The sequence below is a fragment of the Lonchura striata genome, chromosome 2 (assembly GCF_050655825.1).
Source record: "Lonchura striata isolate lonStrDom1 chromosome 2, ASM5065582v1, whole genome shotgun sequence".
In the NCBI taxonomy this organism is placed as follows: domain Eukaryota; kingdom Metazoa; phylum Chordata; class Aves; order Passeriformes; family Estrildidae; genus Lonchura; species Lonchura striata.
In genome coordinates this window covers 74,643,891-74,667,944 of record NC_140704.1, presented here as the reverse complement: position 1 = coordinate 74,667,944, position 24,054 = coordinate 74,643,891, and the positions used below count along the sequence as shown (strand labels likewise).

General features: G+C 37.0%; 1 protein-coding gene across 2 annotated transcripts in view; it reads left to right on the top strand.

Annotated features, from left to right (window-relative positions):
* The window catches only part of RAMP3 (receptor activity modifying protein 3), a 42,841-nt gene extending 19,324 nt beyond the window's left edge, over window positions 1–23,517 (top strand). For both annotated transcript variants that reach the window (XM_085571602.1, XM_021526422.4), the window contains 2 exons: window positions 2,125–2,257; window positions 22,031–23,517. In XM_085571602.1, coding sequence (XP_085427728.1) covers window positions 2,125–2,257; window positions 22,031–22,286 — 389 coding nt within the window. In that variant the 3' untranslated portion in view covers window positions 22,287–23,517. The remainder of the gene's footprint in view (window positions 1–2,124; window positions 2,258–22,030) is intronic.
* Window positions 23,518–24,054: the final 537 nt, after the last annotated feature.

Sequence of the window (24,054 nt, the reverse complement as noted above, 5' to 3'; positions counted from 1 at the left end):
CAAGGATTAGCTGTACACCTGGAGAGGTTTGTGGTCTGTAGGAAGTTGTAGACTTATGGTTTCAAGTGCAGCACAGGCCTGCTGTTGTGGGCCTGCTGCTCTTGGCAAGTATGTGAAAGCAAGGTGTTTATTTTGCCAGATGAGATGGTTGTCATTTGTCATACAGCACCATGGAGAGAGTGACCACCAGCTAAGGAGTCAGCTGTGATAGCTGGAATGAAATTGCAAGGTACTCCTGCCCAGGCTCCAAAGGAGCCAGCTCCTTCCTGGATGAAATGATGTTCACTCAAGCCTGTTTTACAATCACATGCCTCATTTCAAATGGAGATACTCAAGCTTCTCAGTATCTAATGGCTGAGTTACGATGTGAAGCCTGAGACCAGTCATCTTGACTTAGAGTTTGGGGTTTTCTTTATTAGATAGTAAGGAATGGACCATGAGGACTTCTCTTCTTACCAAGCAAAGTCCTGCATGATTTTGACCTCAATTGGCCTCAGACAATGTGTTTAGCTGTTACCACACAAAATTAGAACCACTAGTCTTTTCAGCAGTACAGGATTCTACTTTCAAAGTACTAATAGATGCAAAAGAAATACATCCTCTCCCTGATGTAAATACGTTCTCAGTGAATTTTTGTAGGAATAAATAGTCTATTCTCCTTGGCTGTATTCTTAAAAAAAAAGCTGTTCCTCCAGAATTCTCAGGGGGATTCCCTTATATGCCAGTTTGTTAGGGTTGCAGTTTTGTTCAGGTAAATACATATCTTGGATTTGAGTTGCTGTGTATAGAAAAAATTACTTTTTTTTTTTTTCTTATTAATTTAGTGTAGGTATTTATATTAAAGATGTTTATATATGTATATTTACAAGTAATTTTCAATGTTAATGAACTTTTTATACAGAATAATGATCAAATTAGTGGCATCTATTGATGACTTGATTAAAACAAAATGTTTCAGGCTTACCAAAATCAGACATTAGTCTGAAGATAAGTTTTTCAGAATTTCAGTTTTAGAAGAAATATGAAAATATTATCTTTGTACTCCAATGCAGGCATATGCTGAATGTGAAAAACATTTGACTGACTAAATCTACTGGAGTTGCCATTATAGTCTGAAAAAGTTTCAGGCTTGCTCAAGTCAAGGTTAACTCTTTCTTTGAAAGTAGATATATGCTGTAATTTCAGCATTTGATAATTTCAGATAATTCTTAGAATTACAGAATTCTTAATGTTGGAAAAGACCTCTATAATCATTGAGTCCATTTGTTACTCCAACACTGCCGAGTCCACCACTAAAATTTGTTCCTAAGTTCCACATCTACACATCTTTTTAATACCTCTGCAGATATCAGCTCAACCACCTCCCTGGATAGCCTATTCCACCCATTTTGGTGAAGAAGTTTTCCCTAGTATCCAATCTAAACTTCCACTGGCACTTGGAGCTGTTCTGATGCTTGTTACTTGGGGAAAGAGACCAAATCCTGCCTGGTACAGCCTCCTTCCAGGAAGTTGTAGAGAGCAATAAGGTCTCCCCTGAGCCTCCTTTTCTCCATACTTAACAATCCCAATGTCCTTCAGCTACTCCTCACAGGACTTGATCTCTAGACAATTTCTTAGGAGGCTATACTAAAGAAAAAGCTGTGATTGTGGAAACTCACACTCTTTAGCTGGTGAGACATACAGATATTTCCAACATTAAAGTAATTTCACAGTAATATAGTTAGTTGAATGCCATACATGTGTGTAAGCTTCAAAAGTGCTTTCTACATTGAAATGTGAGATTGGGAGATCCAGTTAGCTTTTAACTAAAAATGCAAATATAAGGTAATGAGTTATTATGAGTAGTAGCTAAGTAAGATTAGAAAAGTGATTAAATAGGTTCCTTTATGCTAGGTTTAAAAGGCTGTACTATATATTGTAGCCTTCAGGTTTTTATACCAAGTTATGTTTTTAACATATTTATGTAAATATGTATTATGTCTATTTTCTAAAATTGCTTAGAAAATTAAACCCTAAGCTTATGAGAATGTAAGTCGCAGGTTGGACTGTGTGAACAAATTTGAGTGATGTGTTTGTGCTTTTATTTCAGTATTTCTGATTAAAGGTGCATCTTATGTTTCCTAGGTGTACGTCAACAGACTGAGCTCTGCAATGAATCTCTCATGTTAGAAAAGTTGCCTGCCTGTGGAAAATACTTTGAAGAGATGATGAAGAAAGTGGACTCCAAAAAGTGGTGCAACCTTACAGAATTTATCATGTAAGAATTAGTTTCAGTTTTTAATAGTTCTCCCCTAATGCATATAAAATATTTCTGTTACAGAAAATAGAAAAACTTCTGTATTTTGTTGTCACTTGCAGAGGGCTAATCTATAGCTCTTAAGCCCTGCAGTAAGGCCATGTGAACACAGAGACACCTGGCTCATGACTCAGTGTACAAAATAGTCCACTTTAATGAAAACTAACCAATGGACTATTTAATACTGGCTACTATTGCGTTACCTCAGACAGTTGTGTTTACATTTATTCTATATTTCTGTGCCTTTTAAACAAATATTCTGTAACTAATTTATTTTCTGTGATACCACTAAAACAATAATACTTTTAGAATCATGCTGTTCTTTCTCAACAGCAATGCAGTTCCTTCCTCTGATTTCCTTTCTTTCAGTAAAATGACACTGTGTCAGTAATTCACCTTGTGAAATTGCCCTATCCAAATTTAAAGTGATTTGTCCTATTGAACTTGCTGCCATATACTTCTTTGCCTGCCAGCTAGCATGGAGAGAGCGAGCACCACCCATTCTGTTTGGATGTCTAAAATACTGCAAGACTGACACTAGTGAGGGTGACATTATTATTCTGTAATCTCTTTTCCTGTTTGATAGTTATGGGAGGTATTTAAACATCTCTCTATAAAGCTGCACACTTCAAATTCTGATCTGGAATCACAGGGTTTGTGAAATTGGTGACATTTTTGGCTTTGTGGAGTATCTGCTTTTTAAGACTATGTCTGGTCATGCATAAAGCCTAGTTTTCCAAAGTTCTGAGTACCCTCTACATCAACTGAAATTAGAAGAAACTGCAGGTGTTCAGCACTTCAGAAAACAAGACTCAAGTGAGCAAGAGCTTGTATGGTATGAGCCAGCCTGAAGAAGAACATCTTCCTGCATTTGAAACTGTGCTGGTGCTGTTTCTGGAGTCTGCTGTGGAGCCAGAGTAGCCCCAAGCCAGCTGTCCCCACACCTGTTTACAGTGTTATTGAACCCCAGATATGTTCTGGTAGGATCATTGGTCTTGTGGCCTGTTTAGTGTTGTGTCATGGGATACAGACTTTAACTAGCTGATCACCAATAGACTGGACAGATAATGAAATGTTGGACTGCAGTGCTGTGTTGCATCAGTTCCCCATGACTCCCTTAGCACCAACACCTGTGTTGAAATGCCCCACCTGTTAATAATGTTTCATAATCTGACATCATATTATCAATTTAGATGCTATTCCTTCTTAGCACATTTACTCACACACCTTGATGACTTTAAAATCTTGCAGCCTGTAAAAGGTAGATTCTTAAATCTTATGGCACTGAAATGAAGATGCAGTCATGCAGCTCTCTCCAGTTGTGGAGAAGAGTCAGAGAAGGTTAGCTCTTCTAAACTGACAGAGAAGTGTGTGTATACAAAAAAAAAATTAAAAAAAAATCCTTGCAGTGCTGGTATTGCTAAATTAATTTAATAAATATCTGTATGTTATGCAGCAATAAATTAAATTTTATAACTCATCTAGTACAAGATGTTTTATTTATTTTGAAGGAAGCACTGTAATTTTGATCCGTTTTGTCTTTATTACAATTGTTTTAGAATCACAAGATTTCTTTTCTGATATATTTGAATCAATAAGTGACCTCAACTAATGGGATTACTAGCAGCAGTGAAAAGTACCTATAGGAGCCAAAATATTAGACTGTACCTTTACTAATGAAGGTGAAAAAACAAGCAGCTTTTTGAGAGATTTCTGCTAAAATTTATTCAAGAACTTACATATTATGTGCAAGAATTTTTCAAGGTTTGGAGGTGACTGAAGTCTCTGAATTTTCCTGACTTTTAATTAGAGTTAAGAATCCACCTTGATTTTATCCTTTCCAGTTGTGCTCACTGTTTGGTGTAATTTTCATTCCCTGTACAAGAAAACTTTTTTGAAGAAGCTGGTCAGTCTGAGGCTTTGTTCATTTTTCCTCAAAAGCAGTACCAGAAAAATTCAAGGCTCTTACAGAAGAAAAATCTTTTACATTTTTAACATAATATACATTTTCTAAAAAACCTTTTTTTAATATTTCAAGTTTTATTTTAGAAGAGAGTAGCAGGAAGAATTTGTTTTGAAATTTATCTTTTGAATCAAGCATTAGAAGTCTGATTACAAACTTATGATAAGGGTTTATTGCACTGAGGAAGCAGCAAATGTGCATCTACCTTTAAGATTTTTATTTTTTTGGGAATAGGCATTGCTATTTGATGTCATGCATTCTATAAGAAGCATATAGAATCACAGAATGGTTGGAAGTGACTGTAAAGATCCTCTAGTTCCAACCCCTCTGCTGTGAGCAGGGACACATAGAGGTTAATTTATTCCAGCACATCGGAAGAACCCTGAGAGATGGGACAGAAACACTTCTTTCTTTGGAGTTATCTGAAAAATTAATGAAAAACTGGTATATCTACCCATGGCCACTTAAAATTCAGATATTTAAACCTGGTAGTATTTGTGCTGATTTTATATCTAGCCTCTAGCAGTAACAATTAATCAGTCTGGATCAGATGGTGGCTTAAAACTCTGAGTTTTGTATAAAAAAAACCTATTTCTTCATGCAGAAATTTCTATATGGCACTTTTCACTTAGAAATAAATAATTGTAACTTATACTGAAATGTAACAGTTAATGGAAATCTGCTAATTTTCTTTTCCTTGTTTTGTGAAGGAGTTTTAGCTCTTCACTGCAAATGGTGGTCCTCTGGTTATGGGATTGTAAATAGCAATTATCTGTAGTGCTTCACCATTTGGCCAAACTTTTGTGAGAGAATTTGCAGTGACTCCAATTTGCTGTAACCTAATTAACCTGTAAGATTTTCTGACATCTCTGGTATTCTTAACAAACTTGTGCTCTTTAAAAAGCAGCCTTTTCACTGATTTTTGAACAGACAAGGCTTCTGTGTGTAGCAGCTGGTACTGCAAACCAGTATGAGAGTTTTAGCCTCCACAGCTGATATTGATCGTGCTGGAAATGTAAGATGATCATATATAGACAGTAAATTCTCAGGTAAAGTTTTACAGAAGCACTATTAGATTAGTTTCCCTATTAATTTTTGCATATTTCTGTGAAGATTGGCAGTTAGTTAGGATATAAGTACTCTAGGTCAAATTGTCCAAAGGTATTTGAAAGCTGAAATAGTGGGATTTTAACATATTTTAAGTAATTTAGACGTGGTAGGTTTCAGTGGTTCTAGCTTGGACATTAGAATATGAAGGCTAACCACTAACAGCTTACAAGAAAGATAAAACCTTCAATACACAGCCAGAGGTGTTCATTGGCAGAAGAGAAGGAGTTTGCCTAGTGCAGTTTTGCTGAGGCCTTTAGATTATTAAGAGAGAGCATAAGATGCAGAAGATGAAAATACAGTGAGGTTGTTTAAAAGACTCAAAGTTATGGTACATGGCCAGTGAATAAATAAGCAGAGACTAAAATGTGGGTGAAAGCAATATGGGGAATTAACAAAAGCAAATATACTTTTCATTTACCAGAACACTGGAAATTACAGGAAGGTTTTTATTTTTCATGTGTAGTATTTCTGTTATGTCTACTTACAGTAATATGTGTGTTATTAGTGTTGCATTACATATAACAACTATGTATTATATTTCTTTATTATCTTAATATTTAGCAACTACAGCTGAATATGTAAAATCAAGTACTGTCTACACACCAAAATTCATTATTAACAGTCGGACTTTTTTTTGTGTGGTGTGATAAATCCTGGTGTGGGACTGCAGTTGAGAGGCCAGGTATGACTAATTCCTGAAGTAAGTGGCCAGATAAAGATGGAAGTGCCCAGAGCTGTCTTACACGAACCTGAAAAAATGTTCCTTATTGTTATTGCTTAGATTACTTTCTATTCTTAACTCATAAGGCAGTTTTTCTAATACTTTTAACTGGATCCTGGAAACAATTTAGCTAGAACAAACAAGCTCTAAACAAATCTGCTTGTGTCTCCTAGGCCTAACCCCTATGGAAATGTGGGACCAAAATGTACTAAAGGTGATTTTCAGTTAAGCTTTTGGCCTGCTCCCAAGTACCTGCTCCTAAGTTTCCTCTCTCCTACATCACCATTTTCCAAATATTTCTGAGTGTAGTTACCCTCATTTCAGTAATTCTGAGGCCAGAGAGATGGCTGTGGCCATGTCTGCACCGTTGGATAATACAGGCCATGCAATCTGCCCAGTAGTCAACTATTCTAAACATTGTAAGAGTGAGTATGTTATGGAAAGTCATCAACTCTTCATTTAAAATATTAGTATTGATCCATTGCATCTATAAACAGATTGTGTCATCTGTTACAGGTGAGGCATTTTCTTATTGCAGGCCAATACTATTGTTGCAGTACTCATCTCACAAGTGGCTAGGGTTACATACTTGCTGCTTTGGGAGCTCCCAGTAAGTCATTCTGTGTTTACCAGTCAAAGAATAGCTGTGGATTTAGAATCCAAGGGTGAAATAGCAATTTGTGTTTTGGAAGAGAGTTCTAGCAAAGTAGTGTATGTAACACAGGTCAGATCTGGATGTTCTGTTTGAGAAGAACGGATTGTAACAAACTTCTTCCTCCAATCTCTACGTTTCTTTTTACCTGTTTTCACAGCTCTAGGAGTCCCTAATTTTCTGTGAGGCAGTGGCTCTGTGACAGCACCTGGAAGATATTGAAAGTCTCATTTTTCTGATGTTTTAAATTTCAGTTCATAGCAAAATACAAGAGGGCAAATTTTTCTTTAGCTGTATGTCTGAAGCAGATTGACTGCAGGTATGTTTGTACCTGATGAAATTCTCTACTGTGTGCATGGTCCGAGGTCTGTGCCCACTGTAAATAACTATTCTTTTTTCTGTACAGCCTTTGTGTACTTTTCCCGCAACACTTTACATGAAATGTTAATTCTATAAACAGTTTTGGCCCCATTGAAGATGATGAGGGAGTGCACCCATTTTCTGTACAGATGCTGAGGATTAAAAAAAAAAATTAAGAAAAAAAAATCTGTATGACTAAATCTGATGTAATTTGGAAAAGTAATTTTGTTGTGTAATTTTTAAGTCAGTGGGAGTTTTGCCCGTTACAATTTGGCCCAACGAAGCTAATTGTAAAATTGCCTAGTTTTCAAAGAAACTTAGTAAAATATTACATAAAAGAAAGCCAGATCACATTAAGATCAATGGGAAGGCAAAGTCTGTAAGAAATGTGTGTAGCCCAAAATGAAATGATATGCCCACGCTTCCTAAAGCTGGGAGCTAAGAGCCTCTGCTGGATGAGTGTGTATGTAAGAACCCTCCAAACTGAGTAATTTTCTTGGTTGGTCATATTAAGTTTTTTTATCTCCCCACTGGCTGCTGCACAAAGCCTGATCTAGACACCAATCAGCAATTGCATCCAGCTGCTAATGACGAAACTTCTACAGAAGAGGAATGTACTGTGAAAACCATAGAATTGCTGAGTGCTTTGGGTTGGAAGGGGTCATTTGTTTCCAAGCTGTTGACAGGGACATCCTCCGCTAGACCAGATTGCTCAAAGCCTCATCCAGGCTGTCCCTGAACACTTCTAGAGTTGGAGCATCCACAGTTTTTCTGTTTTAGACAATAAAGAATTTATTTCTAATATCTAATCCAAATCTACTCTCTCTCAGTTTAAAGTCATTCCCCCTTGTTCTGACACTCCTGTCGCTCTCAAGACTCTTTAGTCCTCTTTAGGTACTGGAAGGTGCTGTAAGGTCTTCAGAGATCCTCTTCTACAGGCTTAACAACTGTGAATATCTCAGCTTGTCTTCAGAGAAGAGGTGCTCCTTTTAATTTTCCTTTTTTAAAAATGGGGGTTGTTTCCTCTTTTCCAATAGGAACTTCACCAAACTGCTGTGACTTCTCAAATGTGAAGGATAGTGACTTAGCTACTTTCTCTGCCAGTTCTTTCAGAACCTTCAAATGCCTCTCCTCAGGTCCTGTGGACCTTCAAGTTCCTTACATATTTTGTAACCTGATATTCTCCTACTGTAGGTAGTTCTTAATTCTCAAAATTCCTGCCTTGCCTTCTGCAACTTACTGGAGCATTTCCAGTGAACACCAAGGCAAAAGGGTAATTGGAGTACTTAATCCTTCTCATTTCCTGGGCAACTACTTCTTCCATTTCCTTCCAGATAGGGTTGACATATTCCTTAGTTTCAAATCTCAGTACAAATCCCTAGTGAAAATCTCAGACAAACCACTGTGTTTGTTTTGCAGCTGAAGTGAAGCAGTGATTCATGTGAGCTAATATGTTCCCACGGTAATGGTCTCACAATTAGAAAGCCAACACCTTTGGTTCATTCTTTTAAATATTATCAGAAAAGTCTTGATTCTGGATTTTTGCATGTGATTTTCTCACATGAAAGGCAACCTGGGGCTGCTGGAAACTGGATGTTTGAGTGACCAGCACATATAATTTTAGATCCAGAACAGTATTGATTAAAGGGAGTCCCACGCTTCCTCATTTGTGTCATGTTAGGAAGGGGCTGTCTGTATTTGTGTTGGGATTCATATCCTTGTAGACATACAAGTACATTGGTTATGGTTTACCTTGGCAAAGTCATGATGAAAATGCTGCAAATCACAAATGTGCTTGCACTACAAAAGGTCATGTTATTTATTGCCTGATCTCTGAGTAATTTTCTGCAATTTTGTTGCCTAAAGTCCTCTATGTCTGAAGAGTAATGTCTTTTTTCCCCCTGAAGATCTAACTGAGAAGGGGGACCAAAATCCCTTATTTAGCCAGCTGCAAGTCCTCCCAGTTTTTTTAGTCCAGATTTTATAGAAGAAAATATTTGTCATCTCAGTCTCTCTGTGATGGAAGGTTGAGTAAACCTGCACTTTGTGTGGCCTTATGTCAGTGTAGCGGATTTATCATTTAACATTCAGTTGGGTATAGGAAAAGGACTGATGTATATGCCAGCATTTGGTCTTCTTTGGTAGGATTGTCTTCCTTTGAGCTTCTCATGCAGATGCAGTTGCTGCTTTTTTGTAAGCTCTCTGTGAAATGAAGATGATGCTGATATTGAAAATTTTTTACCTGTGTTTTTCTTCCACTTCTTTACCTATCAAAACTTACAGTAGTTTTGTACTAAAAAAGACCATCTAAAAACTCATGGCAGCAATGGCAAAACCAGGCTGGTAAATGTTATCCCAGGAACATAGTATTTTTCTTCAATGACTCATGCCTTTCTTTTCAAAACAAAAGCAAAGCAGCTAATACATCAGTTAGGTGTGAGGAAGTAAAACAATGCACAAGAATGTCATATTTGAGGACTTGGCGTTGCCATCTTGCTGGTAGCTGACAATAGCAATTTCCCATTGCAGAAATAATAATGCTTGCCTTCTATTATTTAAAACATTGGGAATGAAAGAAGCCTAAAGTTGATAAAATCTCATGGAGTAGCCAGGTACAGGGCCGTGCTCAGAATGTGTACAATCATGCTGTTTTGGGATCAGCCATCCTAGTTGCTGTGAGGTTGATACAAAGGCACAGTGGGTCCCTTAATGGGGCTATAGAAGAATATCTTCCATAGGATCTTGATTTCAGATAATACTTTCATATGAAATGTATTGGCTTTATTTTGTATTGTGAAGATAAGAATATGTCCTGATGAATAGAAATAAAGTGGTTAGTTTGAATTCCAACATCAGGGTTTGACATGAGGCAGGAATACTTAATTCCCTTATATATTATCCCCTGTTTTTCTCCTGATAGATGCAGAGGCTGAAATATGGTTCTTCAGTGCATTATAGTTTTCACCTTTTCTATAAAGAAAAGACGCAGACATTTTATATAATACATAGCTGTGAAAATAAAGTCTCTATTTTATAATCCCAGATAAGGTATTGGAAAGGCTTTGGATACTTATTCTAATAACTTTTCTCTTTAGTGGAGAGTTACAGCAATGCTTTTCTAAAACGGTGTTTTCGGTGGCTATCTTACATGATGCAGAAGGGTGGTGAAAAGCATTAATGAATGTTGTTTTTTTTAGTGAATTACTCTGACTTCTGAATTTTAATGCTATATAAAGAACCCTGGCATTTCTAAATTCTGTGATGACCTGCAGACCACTCTGCTTATAAATGCCAAGCCATCAATTTGCTATGCTATGCTACAAACTAGCAAAGCCTTATCAGTTTTTTGTCTGATGAGATTTCTTGGGTTTCCATTTTAGACACTGAAAAATCTTGCTTTTTGCAAACAAAACCTTGTTTTGAAGAGCTCACTTGAAACCAGTGAATGGGTTTGTAGTAGAGGATAAGGAGAAATTAGCCAATATATTGGGAGGCTGATGAATTAAATACACTACCAACAACTCAGATTTGGTGAACTAAAACTATGTATTTGTTATTTATACCACAATACATGTTTTAATCACAGTCTACAAAAGCTATCATTCAAGAATACCAGTGCAGTTGAATGGGGAGAAGAGAAAATAACTGGATTTTGTTATTCATAAGGGATAACTGTTTCTTTCTTTGTCAAACCATGGGAGACATTGGGTCTTCCATTGAAAAACACATATCATGCTAGAATAAAATGCTTTCCCACCTCATTATCCATATTTTCAAGGTTTTTAAGAGCTCAAATCTTTGTTCTTCAATTTATCAATAATTTTGCAAATCTTTGTGGAAGTTCTGGTAGTATGAAAAAGAGAAGGATCTTCTAAGCCAGCTGCTAAGTAGGAAACATTATTAAGAACTGAAAACTTTTCAGTTTTTAATGTCAAATTCTCATTTTTCAGGTGCTTTTTCCTGCAAGTTTTAACACCTGTTACATTTATTTGTCCTGATTAGTTTTTTTCCAAAAAGGGAGTGAAATTTGGCATTTTCCAAGAGGTCAGTGATATAAATATCAGTATTTTCTTCAAGTTCTGAAAGAGTTTTCAACACTTGTGAAGTTGATGTCACCTGAAGACCCCAGTAACAATATTTTAGCAAGGGTGCTGTGGGTCAAATTGATGTGTACTTCAGCAGATGCTTTGGACTAATGGTGGTAGCTTACACTCACAAGGTGGTATCAGTATGTCAGTGCTCATATTTCCAAGTCAACTAACAAGTAGTTAAAGATATAAGAGTATAATAATTCTAAGTCACTTGGAAAAGATAATGTAAGCAATTTAGAAGTGATATTAGATGCTATTAAATCTCGGGACTGTCAGCTCATATGCCTTTCAGTACCTTTCATGACCTGTTTGAATTTTATTATGGTAAGATTAGTAATCCAAAACCGTCTTCATGGAGCTTATTATTAAAGGCTGTATTTAATAAAAACCATTGCATAATATTTCTGTGTAAATATGCGTGGTGGTAAAATAGTATGGTATAACTTGATAGAGTGAGTATTTTGTATTATGCAATGCAGTAATAGGACAGAATATTTTTAGAGGCAGTGAAAATTAAAATTAAAATATAAATGTATTATGAAAAGGGAAGGTTAATGCAAACTTTTCTGATACTTCTGGTGTTTCTACATTCCTGTTTTTTAAATGGATCAACCACAAACTTACAATAATGGAGATTAACTCAGCAGACACAAAAAAAAAATAGATCTTCTTGCTCCAGGCTACATGTGGAATTAATACTACTGTTTTTTGTATTCGGGGTCTTGTTTCAATTACAGAACTTTATTATATAACACTACTTTAAAAAAAGAAAAGTATTTTACATGGTTAATTGCCAATGCGCTAGCATTTCTATTTATCTTTACAGAATAGTGTATAATTCTGTGCTGGAAAGTAATTCAAAGATATGGAATGCAGTCTCCTGCACTCTTAAGCAGATAAGTCACCTTCTTCAGCCTCTTGTGTAATCTGCAAAAGGCAGGCACATGTTTCTGACTGCATTGACAAACTTGAAGGCAATGTATGAGATGCCTGTAGTGCTTATAAAAATAATAGAGATATGGCAGCTTTGTAAAATTAAAAATTTTCTCTAAGATAAATGCTGAGTATAGAAGGAATGGAAATCCAAGGTTGTCAAGGCAATTGTGCATTGATGAACAATTATGAGTGCAGTTATTTGCAGCTCTCAAGAAATTGATGTTTTGCATTTCTCTTAGATATACAAATGCCTTTCATACATTTCACTGACTGCTAAAATGTAACATTTCATATTAAGGTATAATTATAAAATAAACATAGAAATACTCAAATGAGAGTTCTGGCATCTAGAAGTGGGTTCTATGTCTGCCTGTGGGACTGGGAGTTATCAGTGGGGTGTGGAGTCCAATTTTTATCTGCAGGAAGATAGCTTAAGAAGCACAATGATCTTAAGATGGTTCTATATTATGTATAACGTATCACATAAGTTCTATATTATGTATAACTTATCACACTTATGTATAACTTGCACTGTAATCCATAATGGATTTTTGCTTCATATTACTGGAGAGTATATATATCTAATATATATCTAGGCTGATTTGTAGTATGCAGGGGTAAGGTATGAGTATTATTACTTATAAAAAGTATGTGCAAAAATTTAAGGTTCTTTCTGCTGTTGGCTGTTTCTGTGCAAGGAAACAGATTGGTTTTTAATCATCTCTATGAAAATAAGTAATTGTTTTCATCAGCCAAAGAGGAATTCGATAAAGGGTCAGAAAATACCTTACTACTTGGCTACTCACAGTGCTTAAATATTATCAGACCCCATAACATCTTTCTTATGTCAAGGGTTTGTAACTATTTATGGGTGATGTGCCACGTTACATTGTGCTTCCTCAAACTGAGGTAGAGTTTAGCTGGGCCCAAGATAAAGTTAAATAAACTTCGCAGATCCAGGAGCTAAGAAACTGCTACCTTTCCTAGGTGACAGTCTAAAGATGCTGGGTCGCTCTGCTTCTGATGTGAACACAATCTGGCTGGACATTGTCCAAAATCCTCTGACACAATATTTTTTCCACCTGCTTAGGAGGTTGCTGGCTTACCCTTAAGCAACTCCAGGGAGTGTTGCAACACTCAAATCTTTTATACACAGTTGTGGATAAGGAATAAGGCCCTTTAGGTCCACCATTCGTTTCTGTTGTGTGTATGAGATGTTAGAACAGTCTTGGGAAGCCACGAAGCATAAGAAGAAGTTATATAAGGAGAGAGAATGTGTCTTTTCTACCAGAAGTAAGAGGGAAAGATATAAGAAAGGGGAAAAATCACATTAAATGGTGAACATGCTGTGCTGTCAAAGTCATGCTAAAACATAATAATGTACTTGAATAGTAGATAAGCACAACTTTTCTATATTAGGCTTCTTCCCTAATAGTCTTTATGCTTCATTTTAAATCAATTTCTGATACTGTTACTGTTCCTCTGATTTTATGGTTAATTTTTCATCAGTTTTGGTCTCGTTTGTGAACTGTCTGTGCTTAGATTGCAATTTCACATAATTAATTTATTATTCAAGACTGCAAAAAGGATTTATTCTTTAACTAGTCCAGTAGCTGACATTATCTAAAGCTTAAGATCTGTAATTAGTGGACTGATTTTTAACTGCTATTATTTGTGCTCTGCTTGGAGCAGAACACAACAGCCACTCTCCTCCCAAAGCAAGTAGCTTTTTTAATTACAGGAATTTTTAAAAGTTTATATAAAACCCATTTTCCATAAATAATCAGGAAAAGTGTACATTCTTTACATGCTCATAAAAATGATGGGAGGATGGTTATGAAAATGATGATGAAAAGTTCAACTTAGAAACTGATTATTTGTTGGGTTTTTTTTGTAATTTTTTAATCTGTGGAGATGCTACAGTGGGTGTTCCTAAAAATATAAGCCTGACTGACTGATGATTTCTGTTTCACAGCTGCATATTACCAGATAATTCTCTCCTTTCCACTTGAAGAAATAGTTCTCTGGCATTATAAAAGGCTTGTGCTACTTTGGACTAAGTGGAATCTAATAACAGCTTCCACTCAGCAGGTGAAACTTTAATACTCTTTAATATTCTAATAAAAATGGAATATGAAGTAATTTTTTGTAGATGTAAGCTGGAATTAAGAAGAAGGACCTTTCTGTTATTTCTTTCTCTGTGAGTTTTTGTCTGTTGGTCAGAAAAATTATTATCTTAATGGTTGCTTATTTTGCGTGGCTGCCTGGTGGCCCAGCTGTGGAGCGCCAGTCTGAATTCAAGTCACATTTTCTCTGTTCACTGTCAGCTTGGTTCATCTAGATGAAAAGAAGAGCCTTGAGCTCCTGATATGTGGCATGATCTCAGCAGTTCTGCGCTGGCAACTTTCCTCCTGACTCTGTCGCCTCCCCAGGTGTTGGATGATTGGATTGAAGCTGGCTAAGCATTTAATTTTGGAAGCACTGGTAGAATGATGGTTTTATCATGGAGTTGGAACATTCTAAGAAGAGTGGAGATAACTTGTTAATTGTAGCAAACTTTACAAGGTGAATGAACAAAATGACTGATGTATTTGGGAGAAAGCAGAACCACCTCAACAGGTGATTGTGTCAGTGGCTGGCCCAAATACCTGCTTGCACCAAGTTCACTTGTATTCATGCTGACTGGAGTGAGGATCTTGCCAGTCTGTGGTGACTCAGGTGGAAATGCTTTTGGGGAGTGTTGTATCGCGGCAATGCACTCCCCTTGCCGCGGCACTCCGAGCGGTGCCGTGCTGGGCTGCGAGAGGGAAGAGAACGGGCGGCTGCTCCCCCTGCGAAGCTCTGCTGTCCCAGTCGGTGGTGCGGGAACAGACGGAGGCGACACGGGACTTGGGGGTGAACAGGATGGTTTTATTCAGTGAGCCCCAAGACCCCCTTGGGAGCGGGAGCAGAGCTTTTATACAAGAATTCAGGGAGACGGGTGTAGGAACAGCAACCAATGAGGGAATAGCAGGGGAGGAGTTTAGGGCAGAATTAACCCATCACAAACCTATCAGGGGGAGCAGGGAAGTGAAATAACACAAAATAAGCAATAGGGTTTCGAGTCTCACTAAACAGACAGGGAATGCTCTGGAAGCAGAGGAGGGGGCTAGGATGAATGGGATGAAGGGAAGGTTCCAGGGAAAGGAGCAGGGAAAGGGAGGATTGACAACTTGGACATGAGGGGGTTAGGGGAGAGCTAGGGAATACTGACAACTGGGGAGAGAAGATTAGGGATGGGGGGGGGGAACAGATATTGAACAAAAATCAAATTAAAGACACATCACCGCAGGGTAGGAGTTGAGCTGAGATACATACAAGGATAGGGTGCTGCTTGCATGTCTCTCCATCACTACAGTGGCAGATTTGAGTGTAATTCTCTACTAGCTTGCTTTTTTTAACAAGGCTTCTTTTTGCTAGGTACAACAGGTGTGAGACTCATCTGTCCAAGGTACTAATTGTCCTAGACTCTCTTTCTCAGCAGGGGAAGCTTCAAGGAAGCTGTGCATCATGCCCTACAATTATTCCAGTGTTTTTACTGATTGTAAAGGCAACATAGTTTAGAACCATGCAGAAGTTTGATTTGAAATGGAGCATGAAAATAAATAGTAGGAGTGTGCCTTCAAATGATGTTATTGGCTTTTCAGGGCTCTCATCTCTGTCATGCTTGGCCTTTGAAGGAGAAAATGTGAGAGGAGAGGAGAAAATACTAACAGTTTTCCTAATGACACTGAGGCAAGATGCATAGCTGATGGGAAAGAAAAAAATCCCGATCCTAGCCAGGTATTGCCTTTGCCCTTTCATTGTGAAGGAATCTGAATTGAATAGAGAAAAAGTAGATGTGGTAGCAAAGTTCATGCATCTGCCATTTTCAGCACTGAGAAGTGTTTACTGGAGATCAAAATATGGTCTTATTATTTGGATCTGAATTTTGGAATGCTTCATGCTTCTGTTCACATGTTCTAGTATAAGGTTTAGAATTTTAGCTGTAAAATTTAAAATATTGATGTGTACAAAAGCAATGCTTGCCCCCAGAAACTTGCTATCTCCTTTGGTGAGAAGCCCAAGAAAATGACTTTGATCCATAAATAAGAGGTTTTAAAATTTCTATTTCCCTGACAGAATCACAAGCTTGATGTGTTTGACTGTAAGGAGTAGATATGTAATGATTCTGTTCATGCTATTAAGGACATCTTCCACACATCATCAATGATGGCTACTTAAGAGATACTGTCCTTATAAGAAGTTGGATATGTATGCTTTAGTGTTTATGGGGAATTACGGGGTTGGCTTCTGAAAACATGATGTAGTGATGGCTTCAGAGACTACTTCCCCTCTTACTGAGTGTTCTCAAAAAATGGGCTGTGTACAACTGAGTAATCATTAAAATCTAGTCAGGAGTGGTGGAAGGTAAAGCCTGCTTGCCAGTTGAAGTTTTTGGCTTGGCAAAATTCCAGTGCTACTAAATATTTGACTATATATGCAGTACCTTATGTCAGGCTACATTTACCTTCTTGTTCTACATTTGTTTAATATAGTGGTTTCTGCTGCTCATTGGAGATGGCCATTAGGTGTATAAAGTAATTGCTTACATCTGTAGTTGCTCTTTACATTTTCTGGCTGTATCTTTAGGAAATTACAACAATTTAGTAATAGTTGTGCATTTTTGAGTTTTTACTTCAGTTTATTTTGCTGTTGACAGCTGTTGATGTGAAACTAAGGGTGGAGATCTGTAATTACTTCATAGGATACCAGAATATGTTTATTATTTTCAACCCAAGTGAGTAAATCTGTCACAATGTCCATTATTTAGTGGCATGAGAGTAAACTGTATAATTTTTTCATTAAACCCATTTCTCCCCACCCCAATTCATTTCCTTCCTTGTTTTTTTGTAGCACATTATTTTCTTGAGGCTGAATTCTGTATTGGAGCTGCACAAGAGTAGATCTGATCTGATTAGGGAGGTAAAAATGTGACTATGAGAATGTTCATCTTGGCAGAAGATATGTGATTAAAGGAATGGTGAGACACAGACACAAATCCGTTTGGAGAGATGTTGCGTGAGAAAATCTCAGAAATATTCTGCCATACTTACAGGCTCCTAACTTGCTATAAAATTAAAGCTGTCCTTTTAACATGGTGGTGAAACCTCTGGAAATTATAATCTTAAGGTTTGGATCCTTATTTGAAGTTCATCCAGGCTGTTCCACGCTGAAGTTCTAAACAATCTGGCTGCATCTCACATAAGAATAGACTTTTTATTTTTGTGAGTTTTTTTGCTACTTCCTGCCTCCCCTTCATCTGGAAATGCTTTAAGAAAACCCTTTCTCATCATATGATATTTCTTGTTAATATTTTTACATTTCAACATTTTGTATTCCAGTCTGGGTGCAGGTTAAAAGAATGATAATCCAATTTAATATGTATGTACATAAAGAAAATTAATATGTATGTGTATAAAGAAAATTTTGGTTGAATAATCTGGGGGGAAGCAATTAATTTTAAAGCATCTTTATTAACATACACCACATAACTTGTAGTGTCCTGGAACAGTGCCTCTAGATTGCTGTCTGGGATTGTAGTGTCCCTGGTGTATCTATTGCCTGGTTGCATCAAAACTCAGTTATGGTAGAGAGATTTTTCACTGTATTCTGAGTATTTGGTGGATTTAAAATAACAAAAATTACTCACAATATTGTATATATCTAGTATTATATATATATAGTACTACCCTTTTATAATTATATCAGGAATCATATTTAAAATGGGGTAGTGGAAGTGTGGTGTTTTGATTTTTAATCCCTGGCTCTCCTCATTACACAACTGCAAAATATTCCTGATTGTTTATATGCTGATTGTTTCTGTGGTGGTCTATCCATGAGTGCTGGAGAGGTGGAAAGATTCTCCTATTGGAACTGACAGTGAGTCTACCGGCTGCAGCCAGAAAATGCCCTCAAATGTTTGTCTTAAGTAATATATATATATTGTATTTGGCTTTTTGATAATTGTTTGTGATTCTTTCAAATAGCAATTTTGCTTTGGAAAATATTTATTTGTTAAAACTCTTAGTTAAACAATTTATTTGTTTTCTTAGTCTCATGAAAACATGGAGGAGGGGGTTGTGGGACTTGTGTTTTTGTCAACCAATCATCTGCAGTTTTCCTGTGCAGGGATATTGAGGAAGAAATAGCAAGAATTTACTATATTCCTCCCTGGAGATGTGAGAAACTACACATGAGATTCAAGCTCCACTTAGCCTGAGAAGTGCTCTGAGTGAGAGGCAGCTATGTATCCTGAGATAGATGAAATGTAATAAACCCAGCTGTCCATTTAAATAGTTTGAGTGGATGTCACAGGGACATACCCCTGTGACAAGTGGACACTCCATGAAGCACTGCCCCATTAAGGCAAATGTGTTCACTACCATTCCTCATAATAACTGCCTACTGTCTAGGTTCTTATTTGTAGGTAACATGTTAAAATAAATCTTCTCATGGGTAAAATACTCACAAAATAAAATACTACACAGTTTCAACAAAAAAAACAAAGAGTGATGTGGTTGTTATTGTCTGATTTAGTGGAAACATAAGGTACAGGAGAAAAAGTGTATGTGCTCTAAAAATGAGGTATTGTTCTAGAATATTGAAAATTATCTTTAATGACAAATGTGTTATAGTCCAGAGGTTCCTCTGAAGGAATTATTTTTCGTGTTCTCTGAAAGTATTTTCAATAATGTGCTGTATGTCCAAGGCGCTGGTTCCTTGATAGAAACTGCAGTTGTCCTGAGTGTATCAGAACAAAGCACATCTCTATATGAATTTTGCTGCTCAGACTATGCTTAGATTTTGGTTTTTTTTTTTTTGGACTACTTAGCTGAGTCGAAACTAATTTAATTTTTTGGCCCATTTGTCACAAAGCTTTTGACCTAGATCCCTCTGAATATCCCTTTCCTTAGTACTACCTAGGTCCCTTGTAGCTAGCCTGAAAGAGAGGAAAATGTGTCTCAGCACAAAGAATAAGAATGTTCCTACACCCTCTTATAATTCTGAAATATGAAGGAACTTGAGCTCCAATGTGCTCTCCAGTTACTTGTTCGGAGAATAAGTGGAAAGTATAATTTCTTGTTCCTTCCTTTCACAAGTTGTGGAACTTTAATGCACTTTTTCTTGAAGTATCTCCAGTCAGAGGTTGGGACATCTTTGTCACAGGCCTTTTATTATACAGAATGGAAAGGTTTCCTTTTCCAGCCTTTACCATTTGAATAAAGAGAACTACGTAAGACATGAAAGGATTAGGCATAGGAGGATTGAACTGGAATTAAATATCTGTTAGCCCCCATCTCCCTGTTAAAAAAGCCCAACTTGCAAACCAATTGATCAACTACAAAAACATCCATGCTGTAGTAATGAGGATGCAGTGCTCCCTTCTGAGGCAGCTGTTCCACAGTGCCATGCAGAGAGGATCTTTTTCTTTGTATGAACTTTCTGTCAACTCTAAATTACAAAACTACATAAATATTTAAGTGATTTCAGCTTCACTGGCAGACATGCAGTTCTCCAGCAGCTGAAATTTTCCTTGATCTAGGTTCTCACAGTTGTTTGAACTAAGAGTTATAGCACAGATAAGTTCTTTTCCCCTTTTTTTCATGAGAGAAGGTTTTAAGGAAAAATTGTAAGGAATTCCAACTATTACAATAACATTTTAATTCTACTTTGGCCCTTTAGATTCAGTATTTCAAATACAATTTATTCCCAAATTATTTTTATCTGGCCTTTTGGCAACACTTAACTTTTTCTAGCTGTGTTGTATTTACAGTCAAAAATCAGTGGAAAATATTTTTGTTTGCACCATCTAGAATTTAATAAAAATTCTACAGGATTCTTTGTAGAACAGTGATTTTTTTTCTATAGGATTTTAAATACAGAGGAAAAAAATTACATCAACAAATCTTTGAGCTTAGGGTACTTTTATGCTGAAGTCGCCTGGATTTATTGTTGATTTTCTTATTGGGGTGGCTGTAACAGCAGCCATTGATGGCACAGAGGTGCTCATGAGAGCATGGCCCAGAGCAGGCTGGAGCAGAGTCAAGCATTCTGCAGTCTTCTCTGGTGTCTATGCCAGGTGGAGCACTGACCTGTCTGGGCAGCTGGATGCTCCTCCATCTCTGCATGGTAGCCTGCTGAATCTTGCAGCCTTATCTTCAGACCTGTTGCTCTTCAGGTCCTCTGGGACTGTATCTCCCATATTCAACTAGACATCTCCAGCTCCTAATTTAGTCCAAGGACATAAAGAATGGATGGCATTAGGTCACACAGAGGAATGACACTATTAAAATAGCAAACAGATGATATTTGTATTTTATTTTTAGCTTATTTCCTGTGGTTGCTGATGTTACAAAAGCTTCTTTTCTAGTCACTTTGCTTAAAATACGCATACATTGTGCACATATGCATCTTCATGCTGGAGTTTGGCATTAGATTGTGTAGTGTGTTTGCTTATGAAATGAAGCAGTATTGGCTCAAACTCCTTGAGACCGAGAACTACAAGGGATGTGCATAAGGCCCTTTCTGTGATGCTTTTTCTTCTTCTGTGAACACAGCCCTGAGAATTTAGGTGCTCAACAGGCTGTATTATCAACCTTTGTGGTTTTAGCATGGGTGGGCGGAGATTTCCCCTGACAGATACACAGTAGACAGTAGACTTCAGCCTTGGCCCAAACGCTGAATGTCTCTTCTCCTTTAGTTTACAGAAAAGCATTGAGTCAACATTAGTCAGCTGTAGGACTTAATGTTAGAACGAGTCAATCATCAGGAGTCCATATTTATATGGACTGTAAGGGAGAGTAGGGTCTTCAGATGCTGTAAAAGGATGCTATCCCTGGAGATGTCATGTGGATTTTTGCTCTCTCTCTTTTTAATTCCCCTTTGAAGTGGATTATTGAGTCACGCAGGACTAAAATAAATGCAACAGACAATAATTCAGCTTCCTTATTTCTTGCCCTATTCATGCATTGACCAGACACTCTTCGTCTTCCTAATTTCCGATCTCCTCCCCCATATCTCTTCACTTCCTGAATTTCTTTGCCTTACAATACAAAACTAATTTAGGCTTATTTTTGGCTTTTTTTTTCCCTGAGGGGTAGCCAATTCTCATAAATATAAATTATTCCTGGACAAGTAAATTTTAGCTCATGCAGCATTGAAATCACATGTTAGGTATTACAAGGAATTCCCAGCCTATCATAAGCAAACATGTAATTAGAATTTATGTCTTTATTTATTCCCTGGTGGGCATTTGCTGGAGTTGGAAAGAAGACGAATTTTGTCAAAAGCTAGCTTTCTATATCTTTATTTTCCCATTATTTTCTTACATGAGAGTGCAACGGAACCAGAATTTTTACACAGTACTGCATGTTGTGGTTCAGTCCTAGTGCCACATCATAATTTTTACAACAACATCATGTCTAGTGGCAATTGAGGCATGAAATATCCATACTTTGTTTAAAATGTCCTGTTCTTTGCACATTTGTGTGCATGTTTTTTAAAGAATCTGTAGATGTCTGTAGTGAGGGAGTTCTGTTTGTACTTAAGTGGCATTAGGAGGCCCTGGCTATAGTTGGGGTTTGACTGTTGTCCGTCTGGGATCTCAGAACTTCACATGAAATCTCTCAGTTGCATTAGTACATATGAGTCAGTTCTCCTGCCCTGCTGTGCCACAGCTTCCATTGGAGGTCCTTCAGCAGAGTATCTGCATGATACACACACTCTTAGAGATTTCATACGGCGCCCTCTATAGCTTTCTCCAAGTGTAATATGCATACACATTCTATTTCAACTTCTCTTATTTTTCTTCTACTCCCAGGTATTATGACAACTTTACCCAGTGCACAGAACGTGAAGCCAACAATGCAAGTTGCTTTTGGCCAAACCCCCTTGCAGAAGGCTTTATCACTGGAATTCATAAACAATTCTTTTCAAACTGTACTTCAGAAAAGGTTCACTGGGAAGATCCACCGGATGAAATTGTCATAGCACTGATTTTGATCCCAGTCATGTTGACATGTGCCATGATAACACTGGCAGTATGGTGCAGCAAGAGAAGTGATATCTTGGTGTAAGTTCTTCCTTTGGCCTTTCTTTTTCTTCATTTCTTTCTTCCATAAATACTAAGAAAGGAGGACAAAGAGAGGAACGTGGCATAAAGATTTCAGATCTGCTGAAATGGAACCAGTGAGATATTGAGAACCTCCTATGTATGAAGGACTACCTGCTGCTGCTGCTGCTGTTGTGGCACTGCTTCTGTCTTGACCATGAGTATTGTTGGTGGAAAGTTCTACTTCCATGAAGAAGCCTCATCAGCATAGAATTCACAGGCAGCTCGCAGAAACAGGAGAGTTCCCAGGCAAATGGACCCCTGGTCTGTAAAAGGAGTAAAGTTACTTTCCTGTGGGGAAAGATGGCTGGTAAAGTTTTGCAAAGCTGTATATGTGTAATACTGACCTGTGGGGAAGTGATATCTCTTGAGGTTTTTTGCAGGACAGTCAAGGTTTTTATCTGTGAACCCTGTGACTTGGAGAGATCCCTGGCACAGGAACTGATTAGTGATATAACTAGGTGGCAGCTTTTCTCAGAAGCTAGTCAAAATTGTCATTATCAAAACTGGGAAGTATTGTTCTGGCAAAGAAACAACTTCTGTGTCTGGTGACTATCTGCACAGGGAAATTATCCTGCCACATTATAAAATAGTTTATAAAACCCTTTAGGCATGGCTGCTTGGAATTTTATGTTTTACAAACAAACTTTGGGAGGATATACAAATCTTACTTTGCAGAGCTGGAAAATGTGAGAGGAAATTGTTTGATTATAAATATACTAAAGAGTAATGAAGAAACTTTCATATGCCAGACTTTCTATTTTTCCTCTTTTATAATTATTATTCTTGATGACTTGTGTTCACTGTATACTCCCCACTCTCACTCCAGTTTTTGCAAGTGATATACTACAAATAAATATACAGGTGTCATGTTGAGGTGCCTTTCAGAGTATTGTACATGAATAATTCTTTGTCCTATGAAGAGTGTGGGAACTAAAGTATGAATATCAAAACTTGGAATAGAAGTAGGAGGAAAAAGAAAAAATCAACTCAGAAATCTTATTCTGTAATGTAATAGTTGAAATAAAGATCATATACTCAAAACAAAAGAATTTCTCTGTGTTGCAGACCTTCTTTTCACAGCATGCCTTTCAGTCCATGCTTTTCTATGACAACTGTGCAATGTCTTTTACAAGTGACTTTTAATTTTTCCACACCTTATACACACAAATAAAATACAGCTGGATGGCCGAGTAGTTGTGTTTCATATATTTTTATGGTGAGATTTTCTCCTTTAAGGTTCTGGCTACATGTTTGAGAGTTAGGTCTATGAATATGAAAAGCATTTCCAAGCTTGAATCAAATTAGAAGTTCTCAATTTACTAGATTATTTATCTACATACATTGTGTATAGATAAATAAATAACCCTTATGAGCTGTACGGGTTGTTTTCACATCCATTCACAAGGGTTGAAGGCACCAACTTGTTTATTCATTACTCTGATGATAGAATAATTCAATTCTGAAAGTGTTTCCTATGTGTTTTTCCAAAGACTCTTCCTTATTCTCTAGATGCTAGCAGAAATTGCTCTTTGTAAAAAAGAAGAATGAAATAATGTATTACGTAATTCTGTTTAATTTTCTATTGAACTTTATTTTCTGTATTAAAATGTATTGGACCACCAAAACAGTTAAGACACCCAACCCATTCATTTTATCTAAAATATTGTTTGGTTAAGCATTTTGTGTGGCCAAAACCAAACAATCTTATATTCTGGATGGAGTTTCATTTT